The 17951-nt window shown below is 33.7% G+C and overlaps 1 protein-coding gene across 1 annotated transcript; it reads left to right on the forward strand.

The window, feature by feature from the left end:
* The first annotated feature begins 7213 nt into the window (after positions 1-7213).
* On the forward strand, positions 7214-16917 carry LOC132608847 (sucrose synthase 2). Its single transcript, XM_060322614.1, has 15 exons — positions 7214-7448; positions 8068-8200; positions 9095-9246; positions 9354-9546; positions 10090-10208; positions 10318-10534; positions 12361-12456; positions 12540-12713; positions 12870-12986; positions 13097-13263; positions 14772-14996; positions 15478-15799; positions 15890-16134; positions 16249-16387; positions 16528-16917. Exons 1-15 carry the CDS (start codon positions 7351-7353, stop codon positions 16564-16566), a joined length of 2436 nt encoding a protein of 811 aa, XP_060178597.1. The 5' UTR covers positions 7214-7350; the 3' UTR covers positions 16567-16917.
* Positions 16918-17951: the final 1034 nt, after the last annotated feature.

Genomic DNA, 17951 nt, shown 5'->3' on the forward strand with positions numbered 1-17951 from the left:
ATATGGGACGAAGGGTTTAATTTATTTATTAATTCTTAAAGAATGTGAAAAGTCAAATATAATAATGTGGCCAAGTAATATGGGACGAAGGGAGTATTTCATTTATTAATTCTTAAAGAACGTGAAAAGTCAAGTAATGTGGCCAAGTAATATGAGATGGAGGGAATACTTCATTTATTAATTTTTAAAGAATATGAAAAGTCAAAAGTGAACAAGTAAAAGTGCATGGAGAAAATAAATGTGCCGGAGAATTAAAATTGAGGTGCATACGTGTATACATGAGAAGAAAATAAATATTCAGCAAGAACGGAAAAAGTCAAAAGTGAATAAGTAAAAGTACACGGATACATGAGAAGAGAATAAATATTAAGTACTATGATATTTATTCATGTGGGATAAAAAAATAGTTGGTTAAAGTGTAAGTAAGTAGATATCCCAAATTGCTAAAACATCTGTCAACCAATAGAGGTAAAAGGCTTATTCGTGTAGATAGGGGTGTCAAATTTAGCCCAAGAGGTGATTGCCCGCCCAATCCGCCCAAAATTTTATGGGTTGGGCTCAAGATAATTTTACATTGGGTTGATTTTAGCCCAACCCAACATAACCCATTTTAAAGTGATCTCCAACTTAGCCCAATTCTAACTCGTTTTTAAGATTTACTTAAATTTGGGTTTATTGCTTGAGTTTACTTTAGTTTTTTTTTTTTTTGTTTTACGTATACACTTTTCTTGTATCATGTATCTTATAAGTTTGTAGTGTGTTTGATATGGAGGGAAATATTTTTCACGAAAAAAGTTTTGCTCGAACATATTTACCACGGGAAAAAAATTCCTCAAAAAATTTTTCGAAAAATCGGCGAATATTTTTCATGAAAAATGTATTTCTAGAAAAAGAAAATATTTTCCACGAAAATGTTTTTCCAAAAAATAGATCCTTCAAAAAAACTGGGTCAAGTTGGGCGGGTCATGACCCAGCCCATTTTTAGCCCGTTTCAGCTCAACTCATTTCAGCCCAAGTAATTTTTGGGTCAATATTAGCCCAACCCATTTATTACCTCAACCCACTTTGATTGGGCCAATTTCAGCCCAATCCGCCCATTTGACACCCTTACGTGTAGAGTTGAAAAGTAATGTGGGAAGAACTATTTGCCAATGAGATACGGCCAAGTATATAGTACAATGCATTCTACTTTTTGTACAATTAGCCAGTGCTATGTTCGTCCACCCTTTCCCACTTATATAAAGTACTAGACGGCGCACGGGCCCAACACTTTAGATTATAGTGCATTTATGTGTGTATGTAGTTGTTTTTAAATAGTGATAATATATATATATATATATATATATATATTATGTTCAAAACATTGTAGTTTGTGTTCCGTATTTAAAATTTTATTATATTAATGTTTGCTATGAACACAAAATCGGTAAATTTATTAATATTTTTTAAAAGAGAAGACTTGTTTAAAAGGAAACTATTTTCTTCTCTTTGAGATAAAACAATAACAATATTTAAGCATCAGTTGATACTTTTAATTTTAATTCGATTAATTTAAAGGTGTAAAATACTTATTATTTTTTATCAAATTTTGATTTGGACAATTCTAATTCAAATTATTAAATTAATTTTACATGTTTAAAACGAAACAAAGTAGAAATTGATTTTTTATTTAAACGAAGAAATACTATTTTTTAATTTTTAGTAAATATTCTCGGTTTAGCTCATTTTACTTGCCGTGTTGTCTTTTGCATGGTTTTTTAAGAAAACGTCGATTAGAATTATAATTTGACTAATTTACCTTATTCATTATTTGATCTGCATTTGATATATTTTTTTTACGACATTAATTTCTTTTCACATTTATTAGAGTAAGAATAAAAATAAAAAAAAGTAATTAAATTCTATCTTATTTTAAAATATAAATATTTTAGTAAACATAACAAATAAATGACATGGCGGAATAGCAAATGCAACAGTTTAATATCTAGATTAGATCTCAGGCTAATATAAAAAAAGAAAGAAAATTGTATGGTTTGATTACTTAACCTTTTGAAGAAAAGCAATTTCATGGATTGACACGGACGTGGTAATGAATTCATCATTATTGACTTAATGAGATACATTGGAAATTACATGAATATTGTTTGATTTTTTAATAGGGGGCGCACTTTTTTTTTGGACATTATTAATTTGCACTATATATATATATATATATATATATATATATATATATATATATATATATATATATATATATATATATATATATATATATATATATATATATATACTATGTTCAAAACACGATTAATATAACATTGTAATTTGTACTCCGTATCTAAAACTTTATTATATTAGTGTTTACTACGAATACAAAGTCTGCACTATTTGTTTTGACATTATTTTTTTTAATATGGGGTTCACTTTTTTTTTTATATTACTTGATTTTGTTAATATGGGGTCCACTTTTTTTTACCGTGAGTTTGGAGATGGTGGGATCCACTTTTTTTTTTTTTTTTTTTTTTATATTGCTTGATGTCATTTAGTATGAGGTCCACCCTTTATGGGGTGCACTTTTTTTTTTTTTGACATTATTAGTTTGTACTATTTTTATGCATATAATATATATACATATAATATGTTCAAAACACGATTACTATAACATTGTAGTTTGTGCTCCGTATCTAAAAATTTATTATATTAGTGTTTGCTACGAATATAAAGTCTGCACTTTTTTTTTTTAACATTATATTTTTTTTAATATAGGGATCATTTTTTTTTTTTTAATATTGCTTGATTTTGATAATATGAGGTCCACTTTTTTTTTCCCATGAGTTTGGAGATGGTGAGTTCCATTTTTTTTCTTACTTTTTTTTATTGCTCGGTGTTATTTAGTATGAGGCCCACCCCCCATTTTTTTTTAAGGGACAACAGACGACGAAGCATGGGTCTAAACTCATGCTTTATATAATTTTTTTTTTATATTGCTTGGTGTTGTTTAGTATGGGCCCACCCTTTTGTACATTATTAGTTTGCACTATTTTTATGCATATAATATATATATATATATATACACGATTAATATAACATTATGGTTCGTGCTCCGTATCTAAAACTTTATTATATTAGTGTTTGCTATGAATACAAAGTCTGCATTTTTTTTTTACATTGTTTGTTTTTTTAATATGGGATTCACTTTTTATTTTTATTTTTTATATTGCTTGATTTTGTCAATATGGGATACTATGTTCAAAACACGATTAATATAACATTGTAGTTTGTGCTCCGTATCTAAAACTTTATTATATTAGTGTTTGCTACAAATACAAAGTTTGCACTCTTTTTTTTGACATTGTTTGTTTTTTTAATATGGGATTCACCTTTTTTTTTATATTGCTTGATTTTGTTAATATGGAGTCCACCTTTTTTTTCCCGTGAGTTTGGAGACGGTGGGTTCCACTTTATTTACTTCTTTTTTTTAAAAAAAATATTGGTTGGTGTTTTTTTTATTTTTTAATATTGGTTGGTGTTTCATATGGGGACCACACTTTTTTTTTTAAATGCTTAATTGGTTGGTGTTTTTTTGAATTTTTTAATATTGGTTGGTGTTTAATATGGGGACCACACGTTTTTTTTAAAAGTATTTTAAGTATGTTGTTGTACAATAATTTCATTTGCTTCCACTAATGGGTTGATACGCATGTGGCAATAAATCCATCATTATTGATTTAATTGTTTGATTTTCTAAGCACTTTTGTATTTTAAGTATGTTGTTGTGCAATAATTTCATTTGCTCCCTCTAATGGGTTGATACGCATGTGACAATAAATCCATCAGGCTATATGGGCCCACAATTATTTTTTTTCAATTTTCAAAAATTGGAAAACAGATATATATATATATATATATATATATATATATATATATATATATATATATATATATAAGTATTTTAAGTATGTTGTTGTACAATAATTTCATTTGCTCCCACTAATGGGTTGATACGCATGTGGCAATAAATCCATCATTATTGATTTAATTGTTTGATTTTCTAAGCATTTTTGTATTTTAAGTATGTTGTTGTACAATAATTTCATTTGCTCCCTCTAATGGGTTGATACGCATGTGACAATGAATCCATCATTATTGATTTAATTGTTTGATTTTCTAAGCATTTTTTTTAACATTGTTTGTTTTTTTAATATGGGATTCACTTTTTTTTTAATATTGCTTGATTTTGTTAATATGGGATCCACTTTTTTTTTCCCGTGAGTTTGGATGTGGTGGGTTCCACCTTTTTTTTTTATTACTGGTTGGTGTTTAATATGGGGCCCGCATTTTTTTTTTAAATATTAGTAGTTGTTTAAAATATGTGGGCTACAATTTTTTTTAAAAAATATTAGTAGTTGTTTAAAATATGCGAACCCACAATTATTTTTTTTAGGTCCACAAACGGACGACGAAAAAGTGGTGGGTGGACGATGAAAAAGTGTCCAACCCACCTTTCTATATAGTAGTAAAGTAATATAAAAATAATAGATAGAAATATATATATAATAGAATATAATAGACCTAGATGGGTACAACATGGAATGCTTTATGTACAATTTGTTAATGCTATGTTGGTCCTCCTTTGGCTATAGAATAGAATATAATAGAAATAGATGGGTACGACATAGAATGTTCTATGTACAATTTGTTAATGCTATGTTGGTCCTCCTTTGGCACTTATATATAATAGAATATAATAGAAATAGAAGGGTACAACATGGAATGATCTATGTACAATTTGTTAATGCTATGTTGGTCCTCCTTTGACACTTATATATAATAGAATATAATAGAAATAGATGGGTACAATATCGAATGCTCTATGTACAATTTGTTAATGCTATATTGGTCCTCCTTTAGCACTTATATATAATAGAAAAGAAATATAGAATAGAATATAATATAATAGAAATAGATGGGTACAATATGGAATACTCTATCTACAATTTGTTAATGATATGTTGATCCTCCTTTGACACTTATATATAATAATAGAAATATAATAGCAGAAAAATTAAGAAAAGAAAAAGATTAAGGATAAACAAATAATGGCTGCTACGCGTCTACGTTGTTGCATATATGGACATTTGGCAGTGCTTAGCACAACGTTAACAAATTATTTATCCCTTTGCCTAAAAGTTTGCAAATGGACACATGTCACATTTCACTTGCCACCATTTGAGCTTCGACCACGACAGCATAATGAACTAATTCAAATTTCAAACCACGAACAAGCAAGATATTTGTTTGAATTTGAACAGTATACAAGGGAAGAAAAATGTCGAAACATTAACTGGGAGCCAGTCAAACATATCATGGGTGGAAATAATATGTGAAAATTCAGTCAAATCGTTTCATAATAACGTCAGTTAGTTAGAAATTAACATAAAGAACATATAATATAATATAATATAATTATTAGTTCTACCAAAAACCTTACTTATAATAGTAAAATATTATCTCCGTCTCAATTTATATGACACTTTTCACTTTTTGAGAGTTAATTTAACTAAATTTTAATTGATTTAGATTAACTCAATATTATAATATTAAATTTTATATATTTGAAAACTACATGAAAAGTACTATAAGTTGCAACATTTCTCATATTAATTTGGTGAAAAAATACATTTTAAAATATTGATCAAAATTCATGTAGTTTGAAGCTCGGGTAGCGAAATGTGTCACATAAATTGGGACACAAGGAGTGCTGCATTATAAAAAATAGCTATTATAAGGTCTATCCCTAAGGGCTCGTTTTGTATGCGTCTAGATTATTATAATCCGGAGACTGATTTATCTCATCTGGAAAATGAAATAAAATAATTCAAAGTTAATGGATTAAGGTGGGATATCTCATTTTTAAGATTGTGCTTCATTTTATATTTTATTTAGTAAACGGAAAAGGGCCAAAATTACCCCTGAACTTTGAAAAATAGTTCATCCATACCCTTCGTTATACTTTAGGGCCAATTATACCCTTACAGTTATACTATGGGGTCAATTATACCCTTCTGTCTAACTGTTGCCACGTGGCATCATCCCAGCCCTTCAAAATTATTTTACCCTCAAATAATTTTTTAATCACTAAAATAACTCAATCCGACCCGAATTTTTTTTTTTTAGCAAAAATAATACGGATAATCTTTCCAGAAAAAAATATAAAAATTATCCGTATTATTTTTGCTGAAAAAAAAAATTCGGGTCGGATTGAGTTATTTTAGTGAGTAAAAAATTATTTGAGGGTAAAATAATTTTGAAGAGCTGGAATGATGCCACGTGGCAACAGTTAGACATAAGGGTATAATTGACCCCATAATATAACTGTAAGGGTATAATTGGCCCTAAAGTATAACGAAGGGTATGAATAAACTATTTTTCAAAGTTCAGGGGTAATTTTGACCCTTTTCCGTTTAGTAAAAGGTGTAAACTTATTATGAGATGATAAATTTATACAATATGATATAAAAAATTAGTGCTCGAATATGACAACTTATACCATGCATGAAACGACCCATTTAAGTTATTAATTTCACTTTATCATGATCATGTAATGCATAATCATCTTCTAGATGATATTACATACTAGTATCAATATTTATTAAGAGAGTGGCTAAGCCGACATATCAGACATCAATAACAGTGGAAAGAGACGTAGATTAATTTTCTTGTTTGGATAAGAAGGGGAATGGGAGTCTCGAATTGGATTTCAACATTTGTACAAAACAAAAAAACAAACCTTCAAACAATCATGTCTCAACACGAGTACTACACTAATACTCCTTCCGTTTCAATTTATGTGAACACATTTAACTGAGCACAATATTTAAAAAAAAGTGAAGACTTTTGAAATTTATAATTCAAAATAAGTCTTGAATATTTGTGTGGTTATAAATCATTTCATAAAGTGAATTTGTTTTCAAATTAAAAAAGAAATCATTCATTTTGATAGGAACTAAAAAAAAAATAGATTCACCTAAATTGAAATAATGGAGTATTATTTACAATGTGCTTAGGTGGGTCCCACGTAATTTAGACAATATTATTACAATGTGCTAGGTGGGTCCCACGTAATTTAGACGATATTATTACAATGTGCTTAGGTGGGTCCCACGTAATTTAGCCTTCTGACTCGCTTTCGCTCATCAAACCGAATACTCAGTAAACAGCCACCTTTTTCTCTGTTTTGTGATTTTCTTTCTACCACTTTCTTGCCCATTTTTCTCTCTATAATAATATCATCTTTACATTTCTACAAAGTCCTGTAAAAAAAAATTCTTTGAATTGTAACTCGAAAAGATGTCGAAACCTAAGTTCACAAGAATACCTAGCATGAGGGAGAGAGTTGAGGATACTCTCTCTGCTCATCGTAATCAGCTAGTTGCTCTCCTCTCTAGGTATAAATATAAACAACTATATATACTTACACCTCTATATTTGTCTTTAATTTTCTGATAGATCAACTACTAACATGCTCTGGTGAAATTATGGGTTCTTGAAATCTTGGTTTTGATAGCATGATTTGTATTATTAAAGTGTGATCATATTATCTAAGAGACTAAGAGTGTTAAAGATAGCAAATTCAAGATTACTACTTTACTGTTAACACTTTTATAATTATGGGTTTAAAATGAGTATATTTATTGAGATTTTGGTGATTTTTACATGTATATGTTCCGAAATTACAAGTACTGAGTTCAGTTGAACTCGTAGTTTGTTAACTACATCCGAGACAACACACTATTGATTGATTGTATTATGTGTCAACATGCTACACACTGGATTCTGATTCTTTTTCATGGCCAAATATATTAAAAGCTTAATTTTGGTTTATTTTGAATGATTTTTGGGTTCAACTACTACCATGTGAGCTTGGCAAAAAATAAGTTGACAAAACAACTAGTTTTAATTGATTTATTTTTTTAATATATTGGAGAAATTTCAAGGTTTCTTTTTGTTTGTTCGTTTCTCCAGTTTGAGTGATTCATCTATATGTGTTTGTTTGTTTGTTTGAAGATACGTGGCGCAGGGGAAGGGGATATTGCAACCTCACCACTTGATTGATGAGTTCAACAACGCAGTATGTGATGATACTACTTGTGAGAAGCTCAAAGAAGGTCCCTTTTGTGAAATCTTGAAATCTACTCAGGTATATTTCACCAATCCAGGCCATTAAACATGATAAATATGTTCTCTCATTTTTTTTTTTTTTTGGGTGTGTGTGTGTGTGTCTTTCAGGAAATTTGAGAATGAACTGCAAGTGTTGTCTGTTTCATGCCTTAGCTAGAGTGATTTAAAAAAAAAAAAAAAAAAAAACTGGAACTTACTTAAAAAAAATCCTTTGTTCATCGGTAAAGCCTGCTTTATTATGTATGAAGAATGCATGGAAGAGCCTACCCAATATTGATGAAAAAAGATGTAAAAGATGGTGTTCATCTTCTTTTTAAGGGTCAGCTTTTTGGATTTTCTGATCATACCTTCCCTAGAGGCGAATCCACTATTTAGACTCTATGAGTTCAATCTTTAAGGTTCTTGGCGTTGAACTTATTGCTTTTTGAAATTATGGGCCCAGACCTATAATTTGTTGCTAATTTAGTAGAGTTTTACACTTAAATTCATTCGCGGTTCAACTGAACCCAGTACCTGCATGCTGCATCCATCCCTAACCTTACCCATGTAGAGGCGGGATCCAGAATTTAAACTTGATAGGTTCAACCTTTACGATCCTTTCCTTGAATCCGTTTCACTTTTGAAATTATGGGTTCTAACGTGTGTTGAAATATTTGCAAATTTCTACACATAAATCTGTGCTCCGTGTCGAAAATACTGGGTTCGATTGAACTCAATAATCCAGGTTACCTGCCTCTGTCTCCATGCTTCCACTTCTTCATGTGACTGATACACTACCATTTCACTGTTTGAATTAGTTGCTTAATATCAGAGCAGCTTTTGATGTTACTTACTTGTCTCTGACTGAATTTCTTGTTCGTTTTGCTGACAAGTAGTTTATTCTGTTAATGCTTTCGCTTTGTTGTCAAAATAGGAAGCCATTGTGCTCCCACCATTTGTTGCTATAGCAGTTCGTCCAAGGCCAGGTGTTTGGGAATATGTTCGTGTTAATGTATATGATCTGAGTGTTGAACAATTGTCTATTCCTGAATATCTTCGTTTCAAGGAAGAACTTGTGGATGGAGAGTAAGTTCTTTCTTATCTCTGATTCTCTATTGCAAGTACGAAACATCAAAACTTACAGAAGTTGAATATCTTTACAAAATATGTTGATTTCAAATGTTGTACGCTAGGGATAACAATCACTTTGTGCTTGAGCTGGATTTTGAGCCATTTAATGCGTCAGTTCCTCGTCCATCACGCTCATCATCCATTGGCAATGGAGTCCAATTCCTCAATCGTCATTTGTCCTCAATTATGTTCCGCAGCAAAGAGTCTCTGGACCCATTACTTGAGTTCCTTAGAGGACACAATCATAAAGGGAATGTAAGTACTGAAAGCAGTTTTTCCTTTGTAAATGTCTGTTTGTCCCTGATTGTCTACCACTCACATCTTTCGGTACGTTGCAACCATTATAAGATATGTAATTTGCTCCTACATCGAATTTCATCCTCAACAAACTATCTGCTATTGTATTGCTGGATGAAGAGCACCATTATTTTTTATCTTTCCACTTGATGGATGCTCCCTGCATCCCAATTATGTGGTACACTTCCTTTTTAAGTCTGTCCCAGAAGGAACGTCACATTTTTGTAATTAGAAACAACTTAACTTTAAAATTCCTTTTTTTCCCTTAATAAAATGATATATAGGCACGCAAATGTCTAAGGTTTGTTTTAGACCACAAATTTCGGAAGTCTTCCTTCCTTCTTTAAACTTTGTGCCTAGTCAAACGGTGCGACATAAATTGGGACTGAGGGAGTAATAGTTTATCCATCAGTTGACTTTCGGGAATAATATTGTCTCACTTGAAAATGTTCAAGAAGTATTACGACCTGTATTTGTAAGATGGATTGTCTATCTATGCAGGTCTTGATGTTGAATGATCGTATACAGCAAATCTCCAGACTGGAGTCCTCTCTTAATAAAGCAGAGGATTATCTCAACAAGCTACCACCAGATACATCTTATAATGAGTTTGAATATGCGTAAGTTTGTACATACATGTTTTGCCTTCTTACAAGCGTATGCAATTGCTCAAGAGAAGGGAAAGATATAATAGTTGAAACTGTCTTCATGGAAACCACGTGCATGCAGATTGCAAGAATTGGGCTTTGAGAGAGGTTGGGGTGATACTGCAAAACGTGTATTGGAGACGATGCATCTGCTTTCTGACATTCTTCAGGCTCCTGATCCCTCAACCTTGGAGACTTTTCTTGGTAGATTACCAATGGTGTTCAATGTCGTCATATTATCTCCTCATGGATTCTTCGGCCAAGCAAATGTCTTGGGTTTGCCGGACACTGGTGGCCAGGTAATAACCAAGGAGAAAAGGGTCTTGTATTATGTAAATAGTTTGCTTACAGCTCCAATCTCTTTTGGGATATTCCCCTTAAACAGTTTGGTATCAGCTAGTTCCTCCTCCCCATAAATATTGTCACCTAGTTTTTTCGTTCAATCTAAATAAGTGGAAAGTTCTCATGTATGTTAAGTTGATGTCTTACTGTGCTACAATATTAGTTACAACAACAACAACATACCCAGTGAGTCCCACAATGTGGGGTATGGGGAGGGTAGATTGTACGCAGACCTTACCCCTACCTTAAGTAGGGAGGCTGTTTCCGGAAGACCCTCAGCTCAAGAAAAAGCATAGGAAATTAGATATAGGTAAACAATTCAAAGCAATTATGAAAATGAAAACAACGAAAGTGAATAAGCCATGATAAATCATTCTGTGCAAACAGGTACTCGCAGAAATCAAGGGACAAGAAACTAAAGATCAATGCAACTACTCGCAAGAAAGGATAAACGCGACTACCTACTAGCCTTCTACCCTGATCTGAGCCCTCGATACCCTCTTATCTAAGGTCATGTCCTCGGTAAGCTAAAGATGCGTCATGTCCTGTCTAATTACCTCTCCCCAATACTTCTTTGGCCTACCTCTACCTCTTCTGAAACCATCCATGGCCAGCCTCTCGCACCTTTGCACCGGGACATTTGTGTCTCTTCGGATCACATGCCCAAACCATCTCAGTCTCGCTTCCAGCATCTTGTCCTCCGCCGAGGCTACTCCTACCTTGTCTCGGATAACTTCATTCCTAATCATATCGCTCCTAGTGTTCCCACACATCCATCGCAGCATTCTCATTTTCGCCACTTTCATCTTCTGAACGTGAGACTTCTTGACTGGCCAACACTCCGCCCCATACAACATAGTCGGCCTAACCACCACTTTGTAGAACTTTCCTTTGAGTTTTGGTGGCACCTTCTTGTCGCACAACACTCCGGAGGCAAGCCTCCATTTCATCCACCCTGCACCAATACGGTGTGTGAGCTACAATATTAGCTAATGAATGAATATATATTTTTTGGAGAAAGTGACAAAATATGGGAACATATGTATCTACTAAGGGTGTTTGGTAGGAAGGAAAATGTCTTCCTGGAAAAAGTTATTTTCTAGTGTTTGGTGAGTAATCAAAACAAATTGTCCTAAAAGCATTTTTGTATATAATTTATTCAAACACTACAGGACTGAGGGCAGGGTAGGGGTGTGAGGGTGGGTGGGCTGTGTTGAGAGTGGGGAGGAGACAATTAGTGTGGAATGCTACTCATGGAACTTGTTTCCATACTTCCACTAGGAAAGTCAATTCTCCTCATTTTAAGGGACTTATTCTTTTAGAGAAAATGTTCTCCAAGAATTTTTGACCAACCAACTAAAATTGAAAAATGTTTTCTGTTTCCCTCCATATTAAACACACCCTAATACACCCCTCCAGAAAAGCATAATATCTGGTCTTCTATTTAGTACTTATGGGAAAGGCTATCTTCTTCGGGAAATTCCAAATAGTACATTTGGTTCCCCCCTCCCTGCAAATTATATGCTGAATCATCGCTAGATGTGCCAGTTTAACTTTAGACATAAGGGTTAATAAGCGACCATTACTCTGTCCTTTGTTGCAGTAGGCTTGATCAGGCACTCTGCTTTTGTATTGCAGTTAATATAGTTCGTATAGTTGCCAGAAGCTAGAGCAGTGTTGGAAAACTCAGTAATAGCATTTTTTGGCAATGCTTATTACTGGTAATGTTACTGAAGCATCCATGTTTTTTGTTGATTTTGTTCTCCTTTTGGTTGATTCGTAGGTTGTCTATATACTGGATCAAGTGCGTGCCTTGGAGGCCGAAATGCTTCGTAGGATAAAGCGACAAGGACTTACCTTCAAGCCTAGAATCCTTGTTGTGAGTACATATCTGATATGCAAGCTCTTATTTGGTGTGTGGGATTGCAGTTGACATAAATATGTTTTCTCTGATTGCAAAAGGTCACCCGACTGATACCTGATGCTAAAGGAACTTCATGCAACCAGAGATTGGAGAGAATTAGTGGAACTGAATACTCGCATATTTTACGTGTCCCGTTTAGGACTGAGAATGGAATCCTTCATAAATGGATATCTAGGTTTGATGTATGGCCTTACCTGGAGAAGTTTACTGAGGTAACCTCTTTGTCCCTTGGAAATCGCCTTTTGTTGCTGATGTTTTTCTGCTAATATGTATTGGAAGAAGACATAATTGCCCTTTTATAATATCTCTGGACCTTTCTATTAGCTACACATTTTCCATCTAATGTTTTCACATGTCTTCTTGACCAGGATGCGGGAGGTGAAATCGTTGCTGAGCTCCAGGGGAAACCAGATCTGATTATTGGCAATTATAGTGATGGAAATTTAGTTGCCTCCCTGTTAGCATATAAAATGGGTGTCACAGAGGTAGGAAAGATATAATTCTTGAACTGGGTAGCACAATGTCTTGAGGTTATGTATCGGCAATAGTAATTTTGCAGTAATTTTACGCTTTGCCTTTTTTTTTTCCTTTCCAGTGTACCATTGCTCACGCGTTGGAGAAAACAAAGTATCCTGATTCTGACATCTATTGGAAAAACTTTGAGGAGAAATATCATTTTTCATGTCAGTTTACTGCTGATCTACTGGCAATGAATCATTCAGATTTCATTATCACCAGTACTTACCAAGAGATTGCAGGAACGTAAGTCATCTTAATTTGGTCGTTTAAATCTGATACTCTTGCCGGGTTGTCTATTTAGTCCATTTTGTAGTTCATATATGATATCATCATTTGAGGAACTGTGATTGGTGATTAAACTTACATGTCTGTGGAATCTCTACAATTTATTTTGTAATTGGATAAACGATCTTTGTTTTCCACCTGAGCTTGTAGTCAGAGAAATAATTGTCAGAGTTTGAGCTAAAACTTGGTTCATTATCTGTGGAGTATATTTTGATGTGTGGCAATTTACAATTTCATACATAAAAACTGCAACTGTACTAGGTTATCTCTACTACTTTATTGTCAGTACGTTTATTTCTTTAATATTTTCTTCTTAGCATTTCACTCTTGCACTTCTTGCATACCTGTCCTTAAAAATGATTTTCTCGAGCCGAGGATCTATCGATAACAGCCTCTCTACCCCGCAAGGGTGGGGTAAGGTTTGCGTACATCTCACCCTCCCAAGAACCCACTTGTGGGACTATACTGGGTATGTTGTTGTTGCTTGCAATTTACAATTTCATCTTTCTTTTTCTTATATTTGTATATGTTTTGGGCTTTTCTTCGTGTTGATCATGTTTACATGGCTGAACCTAGAAAAAAAGTGAGTTTGCTAGCTGATCCGTACTCATTGGATGCTTTAAAGTCAGTATATGTTTTGCTACAAGAATGACCAATGTTAAATAAGAAGTAAATATCGATTGGATATAAAGTTATTCACCTCGTAAGCAAGCAGAAAAAAAGAGGACAAATGTAACATCCATCCTCAAACCTAAATGGATTGCTGAGACTTGGAAAAATTTGTATGTAGAAATTTTTTCGGTTTGTAACCACATGTATATTATTCCATATGGATGTGAACATTGATGTGACTTAGACTTCTAAATGTTTTGTATTCCATATCCAACAGAGTTTTACAGAGTTAAAGAGGAGAAGAGTGAGGAATACTAAATGTACGGTGCTACCCTTGGCTTCATATCTGGAAACTGAATTCAGTGTTCCTGTTTGGTCCTTGATTTCATTCTCCCCTTTCTAGCTTGAGCTACATCAAAGAAATTTCGACCAGTTGTGAAAAAAAAATAATGCTCACCTTACTGATGCAACATAGAAAACATGTTTTCTCTGCGAAGACCAATCATTTTTTTCTGCCTGTTAAATCACCTGGGGGTAAAAGTGCCTATGAATAGCATTGTAACTCGTGTCATGATTCATGAATAGGGTACTAGAATTGGATGGTTGAGAAATAGTAGATGGTCGATTGTTAATCCACTAAACATGCACTTAATGACTTGTATGATGGAAAATATGATGGGACAGATTTATTTTGTTAGTAACATAGTACTTAATCCTTTATTTTACACAATCGGCCTGGCTACAATTTTGTCTTGAGAGTTTATGGAGGTTGCTTAATTAATATTGTAGGGACATAATGATGTTAGGCATTAGACGAGATGCTTTGCTTACAATTTGATAACCGCTTGTTTCAGGAAGACTACTGTTGGTCAGTATGAGAGTCATGGTTCTTTCACACTCCCAGGCCTATATCGGGTTGTCCATGGAATTGATGTTTTTGATCCCAAATTCAATATAGTGTCTCCTGGAGCTGACATGACAATTTACTTCCCCTATTCTGACACGGAAAAGAGACTAACGTCTTTGCATGGCTCGATTGAGAAGTTGTTATTTGATCCCGAGCAGAATGAAGAGCATATGTAAGTGAGACATATCCTAGTAATTTGGAGTAGGTTACGTATTGATTTGCATAAATATGGACCTGACACCCAGAGATTTGCTACCTTAAAAAAGGAGGGTCTAATATGGTTCTCTACAAATAAACTTCTAATGAAATTTGTTCAAAATATTTTTATATCTACTTATTTATAATATTTTTATGTTCTTCTTTAAATGGTTAATTCTTTATTTTTTGATAAGTGGTTAGTTTCCACAATTCTAAATTAATGCCATTGTCATAGTAGCTTTGTACATGCATAAAGGTTGCTCATACGATCCAAAGATCCAAACAAGGCAACAATGTCGTAGTACTTGGACCTGCTTCTGCTAAACCACCCTTGATTGCAATAGTTAATATGAGAGTATATAATAGAGATTGGATTTTTGTACTTTGCTTCTGATTGGTAGTTTTATTGTGATCTATAAATTAGCGGAGACTGATGTCATACTCTTTGATTACAGAGGTCACCTGAATGATCAATCAAAACCCATAATTTTTTCAATGGCAAGGCTTGACCGGGTTAAGAACATTACGGGACTAGTTGAGTGCTATGCTAAAAATGCCACACTGAGGGAATTGGCGAACCTTGTTATAGTAGCTGGATACAACGATGTAAAGAAATCCAATGATAGAGAAGAAATAGCAGAAATTGAGAAGATGCATGCTCTTATTAAGGAGCATAACTTGGATGGCCAATTCAGATGGATGTCATCCCAAACAAACCGGGCACGTAATGGTGAGCTCTATCGCTATGTAGCTGACAAGAGAGGTATATTTGTTCAGGTATGATGTGTTTGTATCGAATCGTTTCCACTTCCATTTTCCTGTACCGAAAGAAAAGGTGGTTATCGGTGACAAATATCTTCCTTTCAGCCTGCATTTTATGAAGCATTTGGACTCACCGTGGTTGAAGCTATGAGTTGTGGTCTTCCAACATTTGCAACTTGCCATGGTGGTCCTATGGAGATCATTGACAATGGTGTATCTGGGTTCCATATAGATCCTTATCATCCCGATAAAGCTGCTGAACTCATGGTGGAATTCTTCCAACGCTGCAAAGATGATCCTACACACTGGGAAAAAATATCTGCATCTGGTCTCCAAAGGATTCTTGACAGGTTTTTATAGAAAGAAGATTAAAGAATGTTCCCTTGATATTATGTGAATGAAAGATAGCTTTCCCATCTTTGTTTTGAACATCACTTAATTTCTCGTGTTTTACCAATTTTAAGGTTTACATGGAATATTTACTCGGAGAGGCTGATGACTTTGGCTGGTGTATATGGTTTCTGGAAGCTTGTTTCAAAACTTGAGAGGCGTGAAACTAGACGATACTTAGAGATGTTCTACATTCTCAAATTCCGTGAGCTGGTGAGTGCCTTTTCTGCTCGTTCTCATTTCAATCAAAAATATAAATGCGGTTTAAGTATTATTTTACACAAACATGTCCGCGCTTGGGGCTGTAGAAAGGACTTTTCAAGAGAATTTATGTGAGATTACTTTGTTTCCAGGCAAAATCTGTTCCTCTAGCAATTGAAGACAAGCACTGAGCATTGATGGTGCGAGCAGTAGGATTTTGTGAAAATAATCATAATGGCATGGATTGGAGTAGCTGTGTAACTCTAGCGAAATGTAGACATAGATGTTACACTTAACTCATTGTTCCACCATCAATAAATGTGACGAGAAAAACAATGAGCTGCCCCTATCTACTTGAACTAAGGGGGTGGCTGATATGCACTTTAGTGTGTGTGTTTTTGGTTGAAAAGACACTTATGTTAATAGGGAATGCTACTGACTGTTGCATATTTTGCTCCAAGAGGATTGGCATACATGGACGACTAAAGGCTGCTCTGTAAGTTCTATGGATGGAGTACCAAAAGGAGGGTCATTTGCACTTCTTCCCTATCTTGTGCTGGTCTTTAATTTTTGCCCCTCATAATAAATAAATTTTTGCGGGGCGTTAATTTATATTTTCTCACATCATGTATCCCATCAGTTACGCCCCACGATGCAAGTTTCTAAAAGTAACTTACGCACCACTAAACATAAGTTCTGTTGCTGAGGGACAAAAATTGAACACCAGCCAATTTGAAGGGCAAATCTTGCAGTTTTGTTCAGTTCCAATTTCTTTTTCCTGCATAACTAATGTCTTGTGCAGGAATTTACGTATTTAGGATCGAAGATGAAGCAACAAAATGACAAAAATCTCTTCATGTTGATTTTATTTTGTTAGAAAAATAAAACACATTTAAAAAACTTCATGTTGATTTTATTTTGTTCCAAAAAAAAAAAAAAAAATTGTACACTCTGTGATTGGTAACTTTTAATATAAAGCGCAAGTTCGTTGAGTAATAATTTTGACATTACAATCTCTGTTATATTATTAATCATGGTCCAATAGATCTTTTAGATCTCAATTGATGTGGAATTCCAATAGCTGAAAGCTCTTTCAACAAGTTCAAAGTTCAAGATATATGTTCCCAATAGCTTCGTAACATCCACGACATTAAACATCAGTCAACATCAGTCACTAACCTTCAGTCTTTTTCCTTCTTCTAACCTGACTTGGATGCATAATGTAAGCTCCTATAAACACTCTTACTGGTCAATAAATTAGTTCTTACTGGATAATTACAACAGGGATCATCAACAATCAAAGCCCGCATGGATTATGGTATTCAAAAATACCAATTATGTTGCTGTCGTGTCCATGCTAATGAAAAGGATGCGTCATCCAGTTACTACATAAGATTGTGTAGAGAAGCATGATCATTGGCATCAAGAAACAGTAGTACGCAATTATACTCGTTGATTTGCCTTTGGCTGAGTAGATTACAAATTAAAATGATAATACCAATTTGGACTCTTACCTTGAGGGTTGGCAGTTTGACTTTTTTACAACAGAAAGAAAAAGTTACTTTCATATCACAAG

The sequence above is a fragment of the Lycium barbarum genome, chromosome 9 (assembly GCF_019175385.1).
Source record: "Lycium barbarum isolate Lr01 chromosome 9, ASM1917538v2, whole genome shotgun sequence".
Lineage (NCBI taxonomy): Eukaryota > Viridiplantae > Streptophyta > Magnoliopsida > Solanales > Solanaceae > Lycium > Lycium barbarum.